The 23,093-nt window shown below is 32.4% G+C and overlaps 2 protein-coding genes across 5 annotated transcripts; both read right to left on the reverse strand.

Moving 5' to 3' along the window:
• Positions 1-1,196: 1,196 nt before the first annotated feature.
• On the reverse strand, positions 1,197-7,710 carry LOC11420563 (E3 ubiquitin-protein ligase PRT1). The gene is made up of 7 exons (XM_003622878.4): positions 7,527-7,710; positions 6,510-6,538; positions 6,246-6,425; positions 4,732-5,058; positions 4,420-4,623; positions 2,761-2,855; positions 1,197-1,856 (listed from the first exon to the last, which is right to left on the reverse strand). The coding sequence occupies exons 1-7, from the start codon at positions 7,607-7,609 to the stop codon at positions 1,542-1,544; spliced, it is 1,233 nt and encodes a 410-aa protein (XP_003622926.2). The 5' UTR covers positions 7,610-7,710; the 3' UTR covers positions 1,197-1,541.
• Positions 7,711-9,375: 1,665 nt separating this feature from the next.
• Positions 9,376-22,704, reverse strand: LOC11425347 (transcriptional corepressor LEUNIG_HOMOLOG). 4 transcript variants are annotated; one of them, XM_024771455.2, is made up of 21 exons: positions 22,571-22,704; positions 21,452-21,480; positions 21,189-21,368; positions 18,236-18,380; positions 17,343-17,431; positions 17,106-17,203; positions 16,792-16,901; positions 16,101-16,354; positions 15,912-15,987; positions 15,689-15,797; positions 14,802-14,851; positions 14,448-14,714; positions 13,638-13,709; positions 12,637-12,858; positions 12,183-12,324; positions 11,997-12,103; positions 11,267-11,416; positions 10,974-11,129; positions 10,775-10,891; positions 10,216-10,413; positions 9,376-9,747 (listed from the first exon to the last, which is right to left on the reverse strand). In XM_024771455.2, exons 5-21 carry the CDS (start codon positions 17,390-17,392, stop codon positions 9,604-9,606), a joined length of 2,322 nt encoding a protein of 773 aa, XP_024627223.1. In that variant the 5' UTR covers positions 17,393-17,431; positions 18,236-18,380; positions 21,189-21,368; positions 21,452-21,480; positions 22,571-22,704; the 3' UTR covers positions 9,376-9,603. The 4 variants fall into 4 exon arrangements, with proteins under 4 accessions (XP_024627223.1, XP_003622927.1, XP_024627222.1 ...); XM_003622879.4 differs by having other exon boundaries at positions 9,604-9,747; positions 16,101-16,360; XM_024771454.2 differs by lacking the exon at positions 18,236-18,380 and having other exon boundaries at positions 9,604-9,747; positions 16,101-16,360.
• Between the last annotated feature and the right edge of the window lie 389 nt (positions 22,705-23,093).

Raw genomic sequence — 23,093 nt, forward strand, 5'->3', positions numbered from 1 at the left:
GTCACAAACAACAATTTCAATTATGTGTCACTTTCATCTTTATTGTTACTAGCGAAAAGTCCGAGTCTGTTTTTTCGTTATTTTTATTGTGTTAAAGTTTGAAAATTATAAACGATGTTTTTATATGAAATTTTGATTTAAAGTATAAATGTAAATTTTTGTTGATGTCAAATTATAACAAATCAAACTAATGTTGTTTATCTATTTCAATGACACCAACGATATAACAAAAAAATATATAATCTGAATTCTTATCTTTTTAATGACACCAGCAACAATCATTGTTATTGAAAAAGTTGTCTTAAAGTATAATTGGAACTAAGTCAAGATAAAATCATGCAATTATATGATTGTCATAACTTTTATCTCAGTAAACTACTCCTTTGAAATGAAATATAAACAAAAAATATAAACATAAAAAAAAAAAAAAAAAATGTAGTTGAAAATTGAAATATTGATAGATGTTGACTAAATTTTTAACTACAAATATTGACTTTTCAAATATCACTTTTACTTCTTTCATAAAAAAACTATCTCTTTTACTTATGTTTCATTCCGGATAAAGTCTACCTAAAAATTTGAGTGCATCGTTAGGATTGATGGAACTAAATTTTCTATCCCTTCATGTCTTACAAATAGTCTCAAGGGCATGAAGATAGTCCACAATTACTTGTGATTCAAGTTGGAAGTCGACATGCATGGTGGAACAAAATGTAAGTATGTGTTTGTTTTGGTGTTTGACTACAGCCATTGTACGTTTAAAAGCCTTGAAATGGATTTCCTTAGTTTTTCAGACTTGTGTACAAAAATAATGAAAACATTTTTTACTTTCAACTTCTCCTGTACAAAATCTTTAAAACCATTTATAGGTAAAAAAAAATTTGACAGTTCTATAAGTCACCGTATAAATAAAAATGAAGGTTTTTGAAACCAAACATACACCAACGGCCGGATGGTTTTCCCAGAATCATCTGGTTGAAAAATTTGTTCTAGGTTCAATACTCTAACCACATTGGAAATAAATAAACGCCAATGGGATGTTGGTTGCCCAATTTAAGTTGTTTTGAAAAAGTAACAAATTGGTAATTAAAAAAATTAATAAATAACGGTGTTGACCATCTAGTCGATAGGAGAATAGCCCATAGTAATCCAAAGTTCGGACAAAAACCAAACGATTTTTTCTTAGATGCAACGCATTAACCACTCAGGTTCAATCAGCTGGTTATGTAAATTCGTAACCATATAGTACATCCTATTATGATTCAACATAGAATAAAAACAAACTTGTTCATATATCTCATGCAAACTCAAAAATATGTACATTTCTGAATATCTTCAGATACTCACCTATGAGATTCCTACTATTAAGGCCAAACATAATTGCATTGCATGCACTTGATTGCTAAGTCGTAGGTTGTCACAAGCTAGAGAAAGATTCAGTTGGAAATTTATTGGAAAACTTGCTCCAAAAATTACATCTCTTGAATCAGAAAAAGCTAATATCATCAACAGTAGATCATGATTATTTTGGGTTCAAATTTTCAATCTGTAGCATCAGGTTCATTTTGGTTATCTACGCCACCATCAAACAACCCAAGTGCTTCGGCTGTAAATTCTATGTTTCCTAAAGACTGGATGTTGAAAGAACGGTCCCCTAACTGTCCAGTGATCAGCCTCAACATTATGTTACGACGAGGATCAGGTTCTACAAGCTTGAAACTATGATCTGAGGTATGTTGTTGATTAAATCGGCCTGGAAGTTTGGAGCGAGAGTCATAGCAATCGCCACAAAGATCAAAACCTATTTTTTCCTTGCAGTCATTGCATTTATATCTATTTCCAATGATAGGTAATACCTGTACATACAAGCCACACATTATCACAATGCAGATAACTAAAAATATAGAGCGAGTTTGCATAAACTTTTCCAAAGGTACTCAGAAAAATAAATACAAAAAGAATTTCAAAGGAACTATAAGTGTTGAATAATAACTTATTGAATCAGTTGATATTAACTTCTACATCTCAATTTTGTCAAAAACTATATTGTTTAACTTCTCCATTAACATCTATAAACTTATAATGTCAATTTGTTTCTTAAATGATTTCAGTTTCACATGACCAATCTAGGGAATGTGTGTGCTGCCAGTGGTTAATGTTTTGGAAGACTGATATTTGAGGTACAGGTGTAAAGTTGTGGTTCTGACAAACATTGTTGTTAATATGTCAGCTGAGTAGTTTTTAGGAGTTCACAAATTATATCCCAAGTAAAGAATGGAATTAGTTTGGAATCGGTCTTTATAGAATTAAGAAGACTATCCTTTCAAATGAGTCATAGTAGGCCACTGCAACTTAGTTATATGAAATAAGCAACAAAGAAAAATAAATAGGACTTCTCATCTAGATATCTCAAACTGTGACAACAGTATTACGTATTAACCCATGTTTTCATTACAAAACTACAGGAGAAAACTGAAAATAATAAGGAACAAATATGCTCCCTTAAAAGAAGAAAGGAAATTTAGTGAAAAAGATCATATCGATTATCTTATTGGAATCATATACATAATATGGTTTTTAACAGAATGCAATTGCCAAATTTAACAATATGTAGAATTAAAAGGTCCACTTCAAGCAATCATAAGCATGCATTTAACAAGGACAAGCATCCACGTAAAACGATGACTACCTATCTAGTATGAAGCAGGGGAAATTGGTATGACCTACTATAGCAGTATATGAGAGAATAAAAGATCTTACCCCACAAAAGTCACAACCAACTCCAAAGTGAGCTTTCGAGTCAGGATCAGACAACCATTCCATATTTTCTCCTTGGTTACCGTTATCCAATAAACCTAAGTAAAAAGAAAATGATTAAAACTAGAAAAATGCCAAGAGATAGAAATTTAGTATAAAAAAGAAACATCAAAGTGCAAGTATAAAAAACAGAGAATGTATACTACGGTATTGTATCTGTTTTGAGAATGTTAGAATCTTCAGTGTATTTTAGGGTATCTATCCATAGATCATATGTTTGCAGTGGCTTCCATGTCATAATCTTCTTATTGAATCGGAATTAAAATTCTAATATGCTTTGTATTTTGTATCACATCAAATCAATATCAATTTCAAAATTTTCAGTCTAAGTTTCTCTTTCCCTCGTCTCTATCTAAAACCGGATAATTTTGACAGATTTAAAAAATAATAATATACAATTAAAAAATAAAGCAATTGATCTCAAACCTTGTTAAGAGAATCCGACTGAGGAGACTAGGACACAGAATTAGAGAATTTACGAGACCTCGAGAAAAGGATAACACTCACAACCAAAGACCTTGAAAAACTTACAATCCAGAATTTGAGGTACCGCTTCGAATAACGGGAATCCAGTTGTAACACTTCTCAAATTCTTAGCATGGGCTATAAGAGAGTAGGTCTTGTTGATGCTATATGTTTGTACTTCCTTTCTACTGAACCATAATGGTAAGTATTGGGAAAAATTGCTCTGAATAATTCTAGAGTTTCCAAAAATATTGACTCTGATCGAAAGGCACCCCTCTAGATTGATTTTAGACAAGTATTAAGTTGTAACTAAACCATGGATTTAAATTGGATGAAAATTTTCAACGTATCAGATTTTGTATATGTGGAATGATCCAAATGTATTTGGAATGAGCATCGACACAGGTTAGAAACAGTGATAACCACATCAAGAATGAATAGGGGCTAGTCCCCATAAATCACTAAAAATGAGTTCATGAGGTAAGTTGTAAACTCTTAGAATTTGGATTAAGTCCCAGCACAGGAAAATGATTGTATAGACTCAATCCTAAATAAATAGGAAAATCGGGAAACAGATAATAACAATAAGTAATAGATATGGAAATTAATCCAAGAGATAATCCAAGATACGCCAAGAGAATTTACTCCAGAGCTGGGAACTTGGCTCTTATTTCTTCTGTGAATATCTTTCAGTTTGCATAATAACACTATCTCCCCCATTTGGATAAAACTGTTTTAGGTTGTCTATATAAAAAGAATGTAATTTAATCTATAATATTCAGTTATTTTGAATAAATTTTGATGGTTAAAATGAAATAGTATTATAGGCTTGATACCACTTACACCTAAATCACTTAATGTCTTTTCAGTTACAATTATCTCGTAGGAGTTCTAATCCTTGGGGAAAAGTTTCAGGGCAATATCATTCTGTAGTTTTTACTAAAATTTCAACTATTTCTCTTAGGTGCAAATGCTAGCAAGGATTTAACTCTCACTGCTTAGACAAACCAACAAACCATATTAAAAAAATCTAAAAGGAAAGCTGAAATATATGCACGTGTATTCTAATTTCTAATGATGTCAATACAAAACAATATAGTTCAAAATATAAAATAAAATGTAGTACAATATACATACAAGAGGAAGATGTCTTAGGTTTGAGTTTGACATCCTTTAGTTCAATAGCATCTGTTCTCTGTGCATATTCTTCAGGAAATTGTTCCTCCAAAAAGTGATCAAACTCCAAACAGACTTTTGGAAATCCTCTTGGATGTGGAATTTGACAAACTTGGCATCTAAGCATCTCATCAGCTAACTTGTAGACACAAGTTTCACAATATACTTGAGAAAACGTCGGGAAAGGATAACAAAAACAATGTTAATTAACTGTTCTAACAATGATAGCTTTGAAAAGAGATACTTGAAATTAAACTTAAATGCATTGAATACCATGACCGCAATGAAGAACTACAGGATGAAAAAGCAGTTGCTTGCACATTGTACACATCACGTCAGCAACAGATATTTTCTGCTGTGTAAGATTATCCAGAGGCAATGCTTTTTCTTCAACTCGAGTCCCGGTAATTTCAGGTTCTCCTTCATGGGAAGTGGACCCAGGTTGGTCCATACATTCAGAAGTTCCGACATTGCTGGAGTTGGAAACCAGATTTATCGTAGAGGAGGAAGAAGGGCTACATGAATGACCAAATTTAGCTTGTGATTCACATGTGTCGAAATCAAATTGAGGGGAGTAGTAGCCTGATTTCTTCTCTTCCTCTAAAACAAGAGAAATGAAGAATGATTGTAAAACTTATCCCAATGACTAGATAAAGTAATTTCTTGTGCAATAAATACAATTTACTAGAAGGTGATGTTGAGAAAGGGAAATGACAATAACAACTCTCAAACAGTATGCATGAAACACGATCAATCAAAATCTAGTAAACAAGACACAGCAAAATCATATAATAATATTTGCAATATCCATAAAACATTAGAAATTTATCCATTTTTTTATGCTTTAGTCCAGGAGATGTAGTTAATCTTATAATGTCTCGGAATTTGGATTGGGCCTAACTCAACCTTACAAAACCAGCATGTAAGGTGAAGGCTGCTGAAGCTTTTAAAAACATTACACAGGCCATATCTCTAGGCAACGTGGGACTAAATTCACCACTTCACAATTTCCAACACACCTAATGAGCCTGAAGCGTGGACGACGCAGGAAGCCAAACAATAGATCTAGAATAGGCTTTAATACCAACTTAGAATTTCAGTTGAGCCTAACTCAACCTTACAAAATTGGCTTTTAAGGTGAGGGCTGCCCAAGCTTTTATAAACACCACAAATGCCATATCTCTAGGCAATGTGAGACTAAATTCACCCCTTCACACACAACATAATGAAGGCAACCCAAATGCTACAATTAGGTGGCTAGGGGCGGACCGCAATGAAGGCGGAATTTCCAACATAATATATGACTACATGTATCAAGTATGTAGAGGACACTTGGATAGACTTTCAAAAACTTCTCTATTAGATACTTTGAATGTGGCCTAGTTATGCACTTGAATGAGCTAACATTTTGAAACACATGAAGGCTTACCTTAGAGTCTCTTTCCTGTTAGGACATCTCTTGCTTGCTCAATGAGTCATTGGTACTTAATTACTTGACAGTTTGCATCTTATATATAACTATAGATATCTTCCTTTACAGCTTCTAGTAGCCAAATCTCTAGTAATTTTTTCATATACTAACTATAGATATACTGGTATGATGCTATCGTAGTATTGCATAATTTTGTTACATCAGAGTAGGCTTTTTATTTCCTCATTAATACAATTTATTCTAATAATATTATAATTATATCACTTATTTCTTCGAGAGAAATTACTAGTAAGTATACATATTTGTGCTAAACTGCGGAAATCATACATCTATATAGTTAGAGAAATAGACATACCAAGAGTTTGATTGGTCCTTCTATTGTAAGCAACAGGATAGAGCTTAAGAAGCAAAAAATGAAGCAATTGGCAGACTGTTGGGAAGTGATAGTATTGATGCCTACAAGTTGGACACTTAGATTCGCGCACCCCACTCATTGATTTATGTATACACCAGAAACAGCACATGTGACCACAAGCTGCAAAAATGGAGGAAAAAAATACTGAAAACCATCACACTACTAACACGTTCAATGTATTTTAAGAAAATAACGTTGTCTTACATAGTACAATGGGCTTGTATAATAGATCCCTGCATGATGAAAGTAGTGTTAAAATCAGTAAGTATAATTTAATAAAGAAACAAGGTGGCTCAATAATTTGCTTAAAATGACACATTGACCAACATGTCCAAAACCAACATCATCCTTTTAACTTAAGAATAAAAATTTCTATTTCCATTAACAGGCAATCCATATGAACCAGCAAGACTACCAAAAGACAGATCATTCGTGAGAGCCCGAATTCGATTCATGTGTGGAACAATTCTTGGCCAAACTTTAAAATAAAAAAAAAAAAAAAAAAAAAAATATCCGGTAAAAGGACCGTCTAATCCGGAGACCAATCCCACCAAGCTCTATATGGACTCATACACATAAATTGGCACCTGGAGGATTCGGACTTGAGTCCTTGAGAGGAGCACACTCCAAGGTCTCAAGCTTACACAACGAGGCCAACCCATGTGGGTTTCTAGACTAGACTTTATTTACCTCCCGTACGAACCATGAATTACCAAAGCACCTTTCACCTAGGAACGCGAGGGTTAACACTAAAAACAAATATCAAAATGCAAGAAAGATTCACATTACATTCTTGGGTTTGAAATGCAAATAAAATGAATAAACAATTAATGAATAATAAATAACTCTATTTGATAAAAACCAACCAATGATGAGTTCTTCCTCTTGTAAATTCTAATTACATTTGCATTATCTTCAGTGGATTGGATATTCAATTGAAATTTAAGATACAAACATTTACATTTACATGCACGAATATCAACTTCAGATCCAAAAAAATAACAAAATCGATTTTTTTTCCAATCAAATTAACTAAGCTAATGAAAAAATATATATAATCCATCATTTTAAAAATTAAAGGCATCTTTGATGACCCTTATGAATTGTAAATAAGAATTGGAGAAAAAAATTGAACCTTGATGAAAAAAACATATCAAAGGGTGTTTCTCGTTCCAAAAAAAAAAAAAGGCATAGAATTGAAAGATGGTGAGAGAAACTTACAGACAAACGCAACAACAAAAGGAATCTGGGATTTCTTCTTCATGTTCATCGTGATCAAGGTTTTTCAATGCTGTGTTCTCCATTTTCTGGATTTTCTCTGAAAGCAGAGAGAGGGAAATTTTTTTTTTTTTTGAGAGGAGAGAGAGGGAATTTAGAATCTAAGAACTGTACACAAAGAACGTTGTTCAATGTTCAATATTTAATATTTGACTATTAGCATTGGAAATATAATATGAAGGTTTTAGTTAATTTTATTATTATTTTTTTTCTTTTTGGAGGCCGGGTTTTGATCCCCAAATTTATATATTTTATATATTATTTTATGAATTGAGTTAAATTCACGAGGACGAAGGTTTTAGTTAATTACAATCTCATTGTTATTTTAAGGTTTTAGATTTAGACTAAAGATAATTAATAAATGAACAATTTAAAAAAAAAATTAGTTATTGCTTCCAAAAAAAATTAGTTCTTCAAAAAAATTAGTTTTTGTCAGAAAAAATATTAATAATAAAAAAAAATTAATTTTCATGCTGGTATGAAAAAATTAGTTTTGCATCCTGTCAAATATCGTTAAACAAATATTTTTTTTTTGTGTGTTCCGATTCATAGAGGAAAAAGCTCTAGTAATTCGAAATTTTGTCGGAGGTTGAGTAAAATCTAGCCATAGTCTGTTCCACCTCAAAATTTTCTAGAGATACTTTAGAAACCAATCTAAATGGTGGTATCGTGATGTCATTTAATTGGATGCTTATGTAAAAAAAAAAAAAAAAAAAAAAAAAAAAATCGCAAAATTGTTCTTATTAAATTGATCTCCATCACTTTAGTAAAATTTTAGCCTCTCGTACGATTTGGATTTTCAAAACGGTAGTTTTGTATTGAAAGATGGAACGTTCTTAATCCAATTTTGAATGAGTTGAAGAACTCTAAATAATTATGATTTAATGGGTTTGATGTTAATAGTTTTTTTTTTTACAAAATATAATTTTAGATTGGTTTTTCAATCAAGGACTTCTTGAGTTTCTTTTCTATTGATGAGGTAGAATAACCCCTTAAAAACATTAACAAGTACCCCCTTAAAATACAAATACAAATATAAAATTTAAATATTAATTTGGTGATTTGGAGTTGTCGCCCCAGCGCCCTTGCTAAGCCACAAAAAGCTGGTTAAGCGAGTCCTCGCTAAGCCAGAAAATGCTGGCCAAGTCAGATTGACAGCACAACCAAAATGAAAGAAACATCATATTGTCAACCTTTTCAAAATTACTTGAGCCTTTAGTCTTTCTTTTCAGTTCCAGAATGACATTATCATCAAAATTTAATCAGTAAGAGTAGTGATATTTGTACACCTCTTTCTAAACAACTTCCATGACAACTTTGTTTTTCTCTATTTTGATCGGTCAAAATCAATGGAGAGAGAAAAAGGTAGAAAGAATAAGAATATAATGTGAGTATAAGAGAGAAAGTTGTCAAAAAGTTGTTAGAAATTAATTGTACAAATATCATTTCTCAGTCAATAAAGCAAGATTGAACATGAACACATACATGCATTACCATAGGGGAATACTAACATACATATAATCACACTAACTAATCAATTATAGCACAATAAGCAATTAATCTACCCCAAAGGTGGATTCTATTGAGGACATATCTGGGTTTAACAGCCATATGGTTATTTTTTAACCGAGTTGAACCGGATTATAAAAAAACAACAATAATCACGGTGTACATATTTGGGTACTTAAAGGATCGACTATGAAATAAAAATAACTTCAAAGGACCCATGCGAAAAAATTGGTCAAATTGCGTAATAATACATAAAAATAAACATTGTATTGCAGATTGTAGATTGTAGAATAACTCAGTTTGTAGATTGTAGATTATAAATATCGTGCTCATGCACGGGTATCCTGCTAGTACAACAATACAAAAATTGTTTAATGTTCTATCAGTATACCTTATTTCATACTATTTGTAAAGGTCTCTAAATACTTTTTGCTTTGAATAAAAATCTCTGAATTCTTTCAGAATAAAGAGTGAATGAAAAAAGAATATATGAGATCATAAAATGTGAGAATTATTTCCACAACTTTACAGAGTTGTCACGACTGGCAGAGGCAACCATTCCAGTAGCAGCACACTCAGCCAAAGCAGAAATCACATTCTCATGTGCAGGAATTGTCATGCTTTTGTTCTCAGCCATGTTCCACAACTCTAAGGACTGCATACCAACAGAAAAAGTAACAAAAAAACAGCATATTAGAAACCAATGAATACACTATGAATCACACACATATACACTACCACTAGACGCGACATCTACACTGACACATAGATACCAGTAATAATTTGAAAAAATGTGTGATCAAATGAAACTGCATGCATCAGTGTTGTGTCGGACATCATACATGCCTTCAATTTGAAGTGGTGGTGCTACATTTATTACATATTTGTTTTTTCCTTTTGATGATTTCAGATGTAAAAAATTCATACTACCTTCGGATCCATGTTAAATGAAAGCAAAGGTAAAAGCAAAGATAAAGGAGTATAGGAGTTAAGGAGTGTGATGCAGGTAGTCCAAATGTATAGTTTTGAAATAAATTCAACAAAAATGTTGTCACAAAATAAACCTCATGAACATGTCACTTATGAAGTGAAAAATAACATTTCATTAAACTAAAACACTTACCGAAATCCCTCCCACTACTAATAAAGTTGCATAGCTTGGATGAAAGAGACCAGAATAAAACTGGTTCCCAGTAGAGTTGAGCTCCTGAACGCATTCTCCTGAGGTCAAATTCCATATCTTCACCAAATTTGGACTAATAGATGCCAGCATATCTCCAGTAGTATCCCAGCAAATATTGTTCACCGGTTCAGGATGACCCTAAAAAGACAGTATTTAACTACAAAATCCACAAAGATGAAAAACCTTGAAATGAAAAAGAACACAATTGCTTTATAGAGCAACCCAATGTGCTGTTCCACCCATAATTTTCCAAGTTAATATTTTTTATCCATACTGCTAATTGAATCTTCTAGGTTTAGGACAAGAAAACTGGAAATAGGCAAAGAGAGAATGGAAGAAACTCCATCGAAAGTTTAGGACAAGAAACTTCGATAACATGAGTGGCAATCAATATATTTCAAATATATCTACCTTCATAAGCATTAAATATATACTTTGATCTTCGTTTAAAGGAGATTATATTATAGATATAGATAAACAAGTATACAGTAGATTTTACCTGGAGTGAGTAAATTTGTCTGTCAGTTTCAACATCAAAAATAGACACTACTTTATCAGAAGCTGCAGCAAGTAACTGTCCCGATCCAGGCTGAAACCTCACTTTTGCATTACCTCCCTGAAACATCAATTGTGATGAATATTAGGAACGTATAAAATTGTTGAAGAAACATATGACAGAATGCATTTGTTTGACCAACCTTGGATACACGGGTACACGAGGATGAAGTAATGTTATAGTACCGAATTTCATTTTCATTATCGCAGAAGCAGAAAATATCAGTTTTCTTAGGGTGAAAATCAAGGGACATAATGGCTGAACTGTGCCCGCTATATTCTTGAACACAATAGGTTGGCTGCAAGGAAAGAAAGAGAAAACGAGTAAATCGTATTTTGTGCATATAATTGTGAAAGATGGTTGCATGCAATTAAACGTCAGATGTACAAGTTATAAATAACTGATAGGTAAATTGAGAAAAGACTGTTATGTTACATTGACTGCGTCCCATAACCGCACAGATTTGTCACATGAGGCTGTTGCCAACTGAGATGAATTTGGTCTAAAACGGACATCTGTAATAACTAACTTGTGTTCTTCAGGAGTGTGCTCTGTCCGCAGAGAGTCCATATTCCACAGGGTCACCTGATACATGCACCCAGATAAAGTAAGGTATAAAACAATAAGAATTTATAAACTGAATGAAATTTTGCTCACAGTAGTTGTTTAGATAATTAAAATTAAGATTACGGAAAATAAAACATCATTATATGCATAATTAAATCAATCATCATCATCCTATTATTTATATAAGGCCTGTTTGTTTATGTCAGTTCCTTTGGGAAACAAAAGCAAAAATCTCATAAAATTAGTTTAGTGCTTTTCTAGAAGTTAAAACTAGTATCATCTGAAATGTTGCTCTAAGAAAACATGTTGTTGATTCACTTTGTTTTAAGCATACAAAAACGGTTAATACTATATGACAGAATAGCAAATTCTAGAATGAGATAACTCATGAGATTAAAAAAATGAAAATACTTCTGCTATAAAATTTAGTAGCAAACGTTACCAAAGGGTGATACTTGGGATCGCAATATTATACCAATTCCAAACTAAGAGAAAGGCATTATAGAGTAGAAAATAATTTAAAAGCTATTTTTCAGATGAAGAGTGCAAAATTTATAATTCAAACTGCTGGTGTTCCTTGAATATGCAAGTGAATTACCTTTTTGTCTTCTCCAGCACTGGCAAGCAACTTTCCATCGGAAGAAAAGTGACAAGAAGTAACTATGTTCCTTGTTCTTATGCAGCTAAATTCAGCAAAGGTGTAAGCTGAAACAAAAGTGTGCTGAATTATACATGCCCATAATACTTAGCAAACAGAGAAGAAAGACACACACATAAAGCTTACTTTTTGAAGAGTCTTTTTGTTCCTCAGCTGGGCTTTGTTTTATTGTTCCATAGAGATTGCCACCATCTCCTGCATCATTTGATAGAAAGGACTCCACATTATCATCTAAAGCACCAACATCTCCAAATCCATCTATATCATCCTGGTTTATGAAATGATAGTGTCAGAACTCAGAAACATGATAACTTGTTTAACTTAAAAAATCAACATTGCGGCAAACACAGTTACTCCAACATTTACATCAAGATTAATGAATGGCAAAAGAGGATCGTTCTTTAATTATAACTGCTGAATTGAACGTATAGATCAGAAAGCTACAAATACAAAATATGAAAAGTATGACATACAAGTCAATAATCATGATAGCTAATATAAAAATTACACCAAATATGCATGCATTGTCATTTGTATGATAAACACAAACATGCAACCTAAATTTATTAATAAAGCTTACAAGTAAATTTGAAGATGATCTAAGTCCTCCTGTTGCTTCTGTACCATACATCATCATGCTCTTTTGCACATTGTTAACATGTTCCATGCTGCTTGCTGTATTCAATGCATCACCAGGTGTATGTGTTGATGATGGTGAATAAGGTGAAGGACCAGCTGTGTTTCGAGTACCAGTGCTATTGGCAGCTCCAGAAGAAGAAGCTTGCTTTCTTTTTCTGTTACTCTGATGACAAAGTAGATATAATATGTTAATTATATGGCTGGATTGGTCAATGGGATGGGAAAGTTGAGGAGTGGAGTGAAAAGGAGGAAGATAAATTGATCTCCATTCCCAACATAACAATAACATTAGTACTATATTTGCCGTTAAAAAAATATGTTAATTATCTGACAAACAAATGTGGGATGGGAGAGAAGGATAATAAAATTGAATTGATGCAAATGAATCTAATATGAGCAGCAGCAGTATATAATGTACTAATGTAGTATAATATTACTATACTAAAAGTCTAAAATAACCACACTTCTCTCAGATTCCTCCCCGCTTTAAAAGAAAAAATGATAATAGAAGGATGAACACACTGTTGTTCAAAGAATTTAGGTTTGCCTAATTCAACTCCAAAAATCTGGCTTTTTAATGAGAAGGATGGCAACTAATTAAGTTATAAACATTTTTTCAAGTCATATCACATTTAATGGGGCCTCTCAACAGTCAACACACCCCTTCACACCCAGGACTAGAGAGTGTGCTAGAGGGCGGGATAACAGGTGGCCCAGCAGATCTAGGATTGGCTTTGATACCAACATCTTAAAATGTGGGTTGGTACTAACACAACCCTACAAAACTGACTTTTAAGGAGAGTGATGCAACCCATTTCTAAGCACATTTTAGGTCATATCATATCCAAAGTAGGACTCTCAACAGTTACATATTCATCTGGTTTCATTCCATACAACGAAAAGGGGAAAGAAGGGGAAAAAAGCAGAGAAATTAAGCACAACCTGCTGCAGTTGATGCTGCTGCAATTGCTCTTGCTGCTGAGACAATGATTGTTGTGTCTGGGCCATCTTCATCTGTATGACAACAATTGAAGATTAAAAAAATTCAATATTGCAGAATTGACCTCCAAGATCATAATATGTTTCAATTTGTAATGTACAAAAAAGAAAATAACAGCGTAAACATTTACCATCTTAGAAATGATTTAGATGGCTTACTTATCACAGACAGACAACCAATAAATATACATCTCAAGCACGTTTTTCTTACTTTTTTATTTGATTAGTAAGAACAGCACTACTACATAGATGCATCTGTCTAAATCAATAGCAAGGATGAAGGATGAAGGAAAAAAGATATTAGAATAATGGGGCCCCTTGGTGACACAAGTTTCTTGTGTACTTACGTGTGTGTGTGTGTGTGTCACTGAAAGGATTTTTTTTTGCACACATCAAGTACAAGGATGCTTAGTGCTCTCACTCAAGCAATTCAACAAACTTCAGCTAAATTTATGTAAGTCTATTTAAAGTTTCGTAAGCGATTGCATACATGGAATGCAGCCTGTGGAAAAGCAGGAGCATGTGAAGAACGGACAAATTGTTCACTCATTGAGAAAAAAATAACCGCCACTAACTACTAAGAAAAAAGCAGCCACATAACTGACTATGTCAATTGAATTTTCCGCATATTGTTTAACACATTTTCTTTATATATGCAAATGATGTGCATTAAATTTAAAGATATTATGAATGTTAACCAAGCATTTATTTCGATAATTGATACCCTTTTAATATTTGAAGAGGCAGACCAACCTTGGGTGAACCTGATTGCATTTGGGAGGAAATAGATCCATCATTCCAGTTTGATTGACCATCCTTTGGATTTAAGCTACCTCGAGGAAGACCAGAAAGTCTGCGTGGATCCATATCACCATAATTAGAATTTCCAAGGCTGTTTTGTTGTGCCTGAGCCTGTGCCAAGACCTGTTGTTGTTGTGATGCCAAAAGATATTGGTTTTGCGATGTTAAATTCGGCTTCGGAACTTGTACACCCAAACCAGGTCTTAGTTGACCAATTCCCTGTTAAAAATGGATAGGTCGTATTTCTCTCACAAAAAGTTTAACAAACTTTAGAAAAACAACGATGAGGATAACATTTCAACTCACATTTAGAGGCCATCCCTTCAATGGAAGACATGTAACACCTTGATTTAATCCTGAAAGATAATTAAATAAACAATAAGGAAAATAGATTCACCATAACTGAAACTATACACTAAACGTAAAAACCATGAGGAATATCGCTGCAAAAAATCAACATCGAACTTCAATGAAACCAACATTACAAATGCCATAAATGTAGCATCGGTTACAAGGTTAAGAAAAACGTACTATAAAGAGTATACTTCATTGCTGAAGAAGATGATATTGGAAATTACTCCCTCCTTCCCACAATAATTGTAATATTTGCTTATTTATTTCACACAGATTAATAAAGCACTATAAATAAAAGAATGAAAATAGTAATTTTACCAATTAACCTTGTCAAGTTTTGCCAAGAAAAAAAAAAAGAAAGAAAACTGTTTTGGTGGTGTATTCTTGTTCAAGAAAAAAAAAAAGTATTGGTGGTGTATTCACCATTATCAGAAATGCGAAGTGGGAGATATTGACTTTAGGTGTGACGCGCATAGTATTAATATGGAAGTAAAATTGGGAAAAAACAAATTAATATTGCAATGAAAATTGAAAGCGATATTCATTTCAGGAAAATATATATATATATTGAAAATGTGACAATTATTATCGGACAGATGGAGTATAATTTTACACTTACCAAAATGGATTATCAAGAAAATCAACAGAAAAATGTCTTTTATTTTCACCACATAAAACATAGAAGGCTGCATTAAATAACACTCAGTCCCTCTAAACCATCACACACACACACACACACACACACACACAACCACAGATGGAACCATAAACACTATCCCTAGACCATAAAAAGTGGAAATTTGAAGTAATAACATGAAGGGGGGCAGAGTAAATAATACCTGCTCTGCCTAACCCAGATTTCGATTGTAGAATCGACTGCCGATAAACTGATGAATCCATGGGAAAATTCATCGGACTTGCACCAATTTTAACTTCTCTTTTGATGACCTGTAAAATTAATTTATCAACTTTCTTATCATAGTAATGTATAAAATTGGTAGAATTCAAAATAAAAATACAACACATGTAATATCTAATTAAGCATATGGTTAAAGTAGTTACATTGTTCAAAGCAGACCGTGCCTGCATTTGCTGCAATACCGCAGACATATTCCCTGAATTACCATGAACCAGCTGACTGAGACAGAAAATAACTCAAATTATTAGCAGTTCAATTCATAGATCAAGTTAATTGTGATACTTTTTCGCCAACTGTAATTATAATCTATACAGAAAAGAAAATTTAGTTACCCTTGATGACTTGTTGCTGATTTGAGAAGAGCCATTCTATTTGCATCAATTGAATGAGGGTGTTTCATTCGTGCTTCATACATTTTCATGGCCAATTGACCTGCTGGTGGCTGCCCCAACATACCTTCAGAGTTCATGGGGTTCAAAGAACCACCCAGTCCAGGATGATTAGGATCTCTTCGTTGTAATTGTGCATTGCGCTGTTGCATCCGTTGCAATTGCTGAATTTGAGGCTGTTCTCTCACCTTTGTTTGCTGGGTCTACCAACAAACAAATTCATATATTAATATATAAGATCCAGTTTGCTACGAACCAATATTCAAAAGAACAAAAATCGGCGCAGTGCACGAAGTTCCCGCCAAGTGGAGTATGGAGAGGTTAGATGTACATAACCTCCACTCACTAGGCACAGGCAGAAACCTTAGCATTGCGGCAAGGCTCGCCTTCCAATATTTAAAATAACTAAGGCTATATATATGGATGGAGGGTTTTGGAGGACTACATGTATATGTATGTGAGATTAATAAAAGTTTTAAAGAATAATATCATAGATGATCATATAACATTTTAATCACACTTAATTTATTTTTAAAAACAATTTATAGCTTCCTTAAGCTAGAAAAGAATAATAAGTCCTCCCCTCCAAACATACTCTAGCGAAAAAAATACAGATGTTACATGTTAAGATCACCTCAATGTAAGATGCAGCAGCCTCAGAATGCTTCTCATTTGTTCTCGAGATGAATATATCCCAAAAGACGGACCACCACTCAAAAAGAAATCCTCCAGGTGCATCAATTGCTATCAAACCAAAATCAAAACAAAAAACAACTCACTATATACTCAATTGTGTCACCACTTTCAGCTTTAACAAAAAAACAACCATCCTAAAACAATGAACTAGACTAGCGATAAACTAATGATAAACAACAATTTTAACCAAATACTTTACAACACATACACAACATAAAGAATGATCGAAAATTTCAGTTGTTGGTTTCTTACCTACTGGATCAGTTGAAACCTTTCCTTCTGCCATAAAAGCTTTCGCAGTGTTGTGTAACCTTCTTTTGAGAAAATAATCATGAATATAAACATCAAGCCTGAAGCATAACAGGACAAACATATGAACATCAACATAACATGATCCTCAAGACCAAAATCAAATAATCAAAGATCAAATACAAAGAAAAAACACATTCTAGATCAAGAAAAATTCCAAGCATTTAGCAAGTAACATACACTTTATCAGCTTCCCAGTTACTTTGAGCTTGACCCAAAGTTGGCTTCATATTGACAAACCAACTTCAAAGAAACCTGTGCTATATTCCCTGCAAATAAAGAAAATATATCTTAGAAGCCTTTAAACACGAAAATCAACCATAATAAAAGTAATTAAACTCCATACAATTTTCATGATCACACAAAAAACCAACGTCAGTAATTAGACTCAAACAAAAATCAAACTTCATACAATTTTCTTTCTCATTTTCAATCAAAGATTTTCATAAAGACTAAATTTTAACAAATTAAATCCCAAATTTTGTTTCTTTAACTTCTGAAACCCTTCAATTCTAATAATCATTTCACCATTGCACAAAAGTTAACACAAACTTCATAGTTGCACAAAAATTATCTTCAACTTTGACAATTACACAAAATATTATAATCATCTTTCTAATTCACATACATACAATTTTCTTTCTCATTTTTCAATTTAACATTTTCATAAGGACTAAATTCTGGCAACTCAAAACCAAAATTTTATTTCTTTCACTTCAGATTCCCTTGAAATCTAACAATCATTTCACAATTACACAAAAATTAACATCAATTTTCGCAGATACACGAAAATTATCGTCAGCTTTCACAGAAACTAACATCAAATTTCAATAACACAAAAATCATCATCAACTTTCACAAAAATTATCATCAACTTTCAATTTTACATACAAATTAATATCAACTATCACAATTACACAAACAATAGCATCAACTTTCACAATTAAATAAAAAAAACCTTAAATCACCATCCCATGATACAAAAACACAACTAAAACCATGAAAACACAAAATTAAGCAAAATCAACTATGACGGTAGGACCCAATTTCAAGAGAAGAAATAAAAACTGAACCTTTATTTATGTATTTGAGTGCAGATGGAGAAAGTTGTCAGAATGTGTGGGTGAGAGAGAGAACAGCGAGAAAATCTGGGAATTTTCTCGGGAAAAAGTGGATGGAATTATGGAACTTGGTGAGTTGAGTGTTGTCAGTGAAGTGCTGCAAGAAGTCGCATTATAAGTTTCATCACACAAAAAGTGAATAGAGAGAGAAAGAGAAAAACCATATGGAAGACAAGGATATTTAAAGAGACAGGTTATCACATGTAACTGTTGCAAATGTTAGGTTGTACCTCGACGGACTCGACGGATTAATCTCTGCACTTACGCGATTCATTTTAAAAAATATATCGTTGAGTATGAATATCGCCGGCATCTCACCTTACAATAAATTGTAAAAAAGAAGATGTGTAATAAATTGCAATAATTTCGCAAATGTTAGGTTGTATCTCGACGAACACGATGGATTAATCTCTGCAGTTACACCTTCATTTCAAAAATCTATCGTTGAGTACGAATACCACCGCGTTGTTTAATTACAATAAATCAAGGCTCAAATTACGACAGAAAGCTGCTCCGTCTATTTCTATTTATAAATATGGTTATTAATACCCTATAACAGCGCGGGCAAATCGAAAATTGGCGCGGAACAGAATTACGGAAAGGAGCGGACGTTGTTTTAGTGACGCAAATAACAATAATCAAAAATATATTATTAATTAAATATTAAATCTATTATTAATTAATGATTTGAGAAAGCATGAAAAATAAATTTGAAAAAAAATATATATTTAGTATTAGTATAAATGAAAAGTAAAAGATAATCAATTGATTTATAATATTAACATAAATAGAAAAATATTCTTGACCAAAAAATGCATTAATATTTAGTATTAATATAAATGAAAAATGTACCTATTCAAATGAATTGATTTTATGCAATAAAATATCAATAATAAAATAAAAAATTAGCTATGATGAGTCATGAACAAATAAGGAAGACATTAGGCTCTCACATTAATCAAGGTTCAAATTTCCGACAGAATGTCCACCTTCAATTCATTTAGGGTTAATTAAGTTTTTAGTCCCTATAAATATTCACAGTTTTGTTTTTAGTCCCTACAAAATAAAATCACACTTTTTAGTCCCTGTGACATTTTTCTTAAGCATTTTAGGGACCAAAACAGTTGATGAAAATTTTTGCCAGGGACTAAAAGTGCTGATGGAACATTTTATAGGGACTAAAAATGCTGATGAAAAATTTTATAAGAACTAAAAAGTGTGATTTTATTTTGTAAGGACTAAAAACAAAACTGTGAATATTAATAGTGACTAAAAACTTAATTAACCCGTTCATTTATAAATTTATCAATTACCAACCAAAAACCATAGTTATCAATGTTGAATAACGGCGCGGCCAATCCCAAAATTTGAACGGCGCATAACGAATACTATTTTTTTTTTTTGTGGTGAAAAACCCCAGACCTTGCATATATTATGAATTCCTTACCAACTGAACTAAGCTCACGGGGGAAAACAAATAATATTTTAACAACGCAGATTTCGTAACTAAAAAAATATATTATTAGTTAAATATTAAATGTTTTAATAATTAAGAATTTGAGAAAGCATGAAAAAATATTTAGTATTAGTATAAATGAAAAGTGAAAGATAAATAATTGATTTTTAACGTTAATATAAATAAAAAATATATTTAGTTTTAATATAAATGAAAAATATACTTACTCGAATTAATTGATTTTATGCAACAAAACATAAAAATAAATTTAAAAATTGGCTATGATGAGTCATGAAGAAAAAGGGAAGGGATTAGGCTCTCAAATGAATCAAGGTTCGAATTTTTGTCGGAATGTCCTCCCTCAATTCCAATTTATAAACTTTGTTGTCCACAATCTCGGATAGTAGCACAATATGGCCAACACAAAATTTGGCGTAAAGCGGAAGCATGGAGCGGAGTGGGTGTTATTTTACCGTCGAGGGTACAATAACCGAGAAAAATGTATCATTAACTAAATTTATTATTTGTTAAGGACCTGAATAGTAAAAGATAATTAATTGTTGTACAAAAAAAGATAATTAAATATAAAATGTATTTTGTTTGGAAATATAAAATGTATTTAGTATTAATATAAATAAAATATATATTTAGTAACAATAGATCTAGAATAGGCTTTAACACCATCTTAGAATTTGGGTTGAGCCTAACTCAACCTTATAAAATTGGCTTGTAAGGTGCGGGTTGCCCAGGCTTTTATAAACACCACACAAGCCATGCCATATCTCTAGGCAATATGAGACTAAATACACCCCCATACACCCAACACAGTAAACGCAACCCAAATGCGACAATTAGGTGGCTAGGGGCAGACCGCAATGAAGGCGAAATTTCCAACATAATGTATGACTACATGTATCAAGTATGTAGAGGACACTTGGATAGACTTTCAAAAACTTCTCTATTAGATACTTTGAATGTGGCCTAGTTATGCACTTGAATGAGCTAACATTTGGCTATACATATGAAGGCTTACCTTAGAGTCTCTTTCCCCTTTAGGACATCTCTTGCTTGCTCAATGAGTCATTGGTACTTAATTACTTGACAGTTTGCATCTTATATATATATATATATATATATATATATATATATATATATATATATATCTTCCTTTACACCGTACAGTAGCCAATTTTCTAGTAATTTCTTCATATACTAACTATAGATATACTAGTATGATGATATCGTAGTATTGCATAATTTTGTTACATAAGAGTAAGCTTTTTATTTCCTCATTAATACAAGTTATTCTGATAATATTATAATTATATCACTTATTTCTTCGAGAGAAATTACTAGCAACTAGTGAGTATACATATTTGTGGTAAACTGCAGAAATCACACATGTATATTCAAGTGAGCTTATGCATACAGTAAGAGAAATAGACATACCAAGAGTTTGATTCGTCCTTCTATTGTAAGCAACAGGATAGAGCTTAAGAAGCAAAAAATGAAGCAATTGGCAGACTGTTGGGAAGTGATAGTATTGATGCCTACAAGTTGGACACTTAGATTCACGCACCCCACTCATTGATTTATGTATACACCAGAAACAGCACATGTAACCACAAGCTGCAAAAAAGGAGGAAAAAATACTGAAAACCGTCACACTGCTAACACGTTCAATGTATTTCAAGAAAATAACGTTGTCTTACATAGTACAATGGGTTTGTAAAATAGATCCCTGCATGATGAAAGTAGAGTTAAAATCAGTAAGTATAATTTAATAAAGAAACAAGGTAGCTCAATAACTAGCTTAAAATGACACATTGACCAACATGTCCAAAACCAACATCATCCTTTTAACTTAAGAATAAAAATTCTATTTTCATTAACAGGCAATCCATATCAACCAGCAAGACTAACGAAAGACAAATCATTCGTGAGAGCCCGAATTTGATTCCTGCGTCGAACAATTCTTGGCCAAACTTAAAAAAAAAAAAAAAAAAAAAAAACAGTATCCGGTCAAAGGACCAACTAATCTAGAGACCAATCCCACCAAGCTCTACTAATCTAGAGACCAATCCCACCAAGCTCTATATGGACTAGTACACATAAATTGGAACCCGGAGGATTCGTACTTGAGACCTTGAGAGGAGCACACTCCAAGGTCTCAAGCCTACACAAGGCCAAACCATGTGGGTTTCTTTTTTTGGTTCGAAACCCAGACCTTGCATATATTATGCATTGTCCTTACCAACTGAGCTAAGCTCACTAGAAAAACCATGTGGGTTTGTAGCCCAGACTTTATTTACCTCCCGTACGAACTGTGAATTACCAAATCCCCTTTCCCCTATGAACGCTAGGGTTAGCACCAAAAACAAATATCAAACGAGTCACATTACATTCTGGGGTTTGAATTGCAAATAAAATGAATAAACAATTAATGAATTATTATAACTCTAATTGATAAAAACCAACCAATGATGAGTTTTTCCTCTTCTAAATTTTAATTACATTTGCATTATCTTCAGTGAATTGGATATTCAATTGAAATTTAAGATATAAACATTTACATTTCCCTACACGCATATCAACTTCAGAACAAAAATAACAAAATCGAATTTTTCCAATCAAATTAACTAAAGCTAATGAAAAAAATAAAATAATTCATCATTTTAAAAAATAAAGGCATCTTCGATCACCCTTTTGAATAGTAAATAATAATTGGAGAAAAGATTGAACCTTGATATAAAGAGAAAAAATTGAACAACGGGTGTTTTTCACAAAAGGGAAAAATGGGATAGAATTGAAAGATGGTGAGAGAAACTTACAGACAAACGCAACAACAAAAGGAATCGGGGATTTCTTCTTCATGTTCATCGTGATCAACGTGTTTCAATGTTGTGTTCTCCATTTTCTGAATGCAGAGAGAGATAATTTGGAATGGAATCTAAGAATTATACACGATAACACGAAGAACGTTGTTCAATGTTCAATGTTTAATACATTTGTTAATTTTTTTTGTGTGGTGATCCGGTTTCGAACACGCTTATATATATTATGTATTATTCATGACAACTTAGTTAAGCTCACAAGAATAGTTTAATAGTTTAATTACTCTATCATCGTTAAGGTTTTAAATGTAGAAATAAAATAATAAAAGAAGATTAATTTTCATGCTAGTATAGAAAAATCAGATGTATGCATCCTATAAAATCATGTCAAATATCGTCAAACAAATATTTTAGAGAATTTTTTGTGTGAATATTCTGGTTAGAAAGGAGCTCTAGTGAATCTTCCACCTAAAAAATTTCTAGAGATATTTTAGAAACTAATCTAAAAATATGGTATCGT

This window comes from Medicago truncatula, chromosome 7 (assembly GCF_003473485.1).
Source record: "Medicago truncatula cultivar Jemalong A17 chromosome 7, MtrunA17r5.0-ANR, whole genome shotgun sequence".
Taxonomy (NCBI): Eukaryota; Viridiplantae; Streptophyta; class Magnoliopsida; order Fabales; family Fabaceae; genus Medicago; species Medicago truncatula.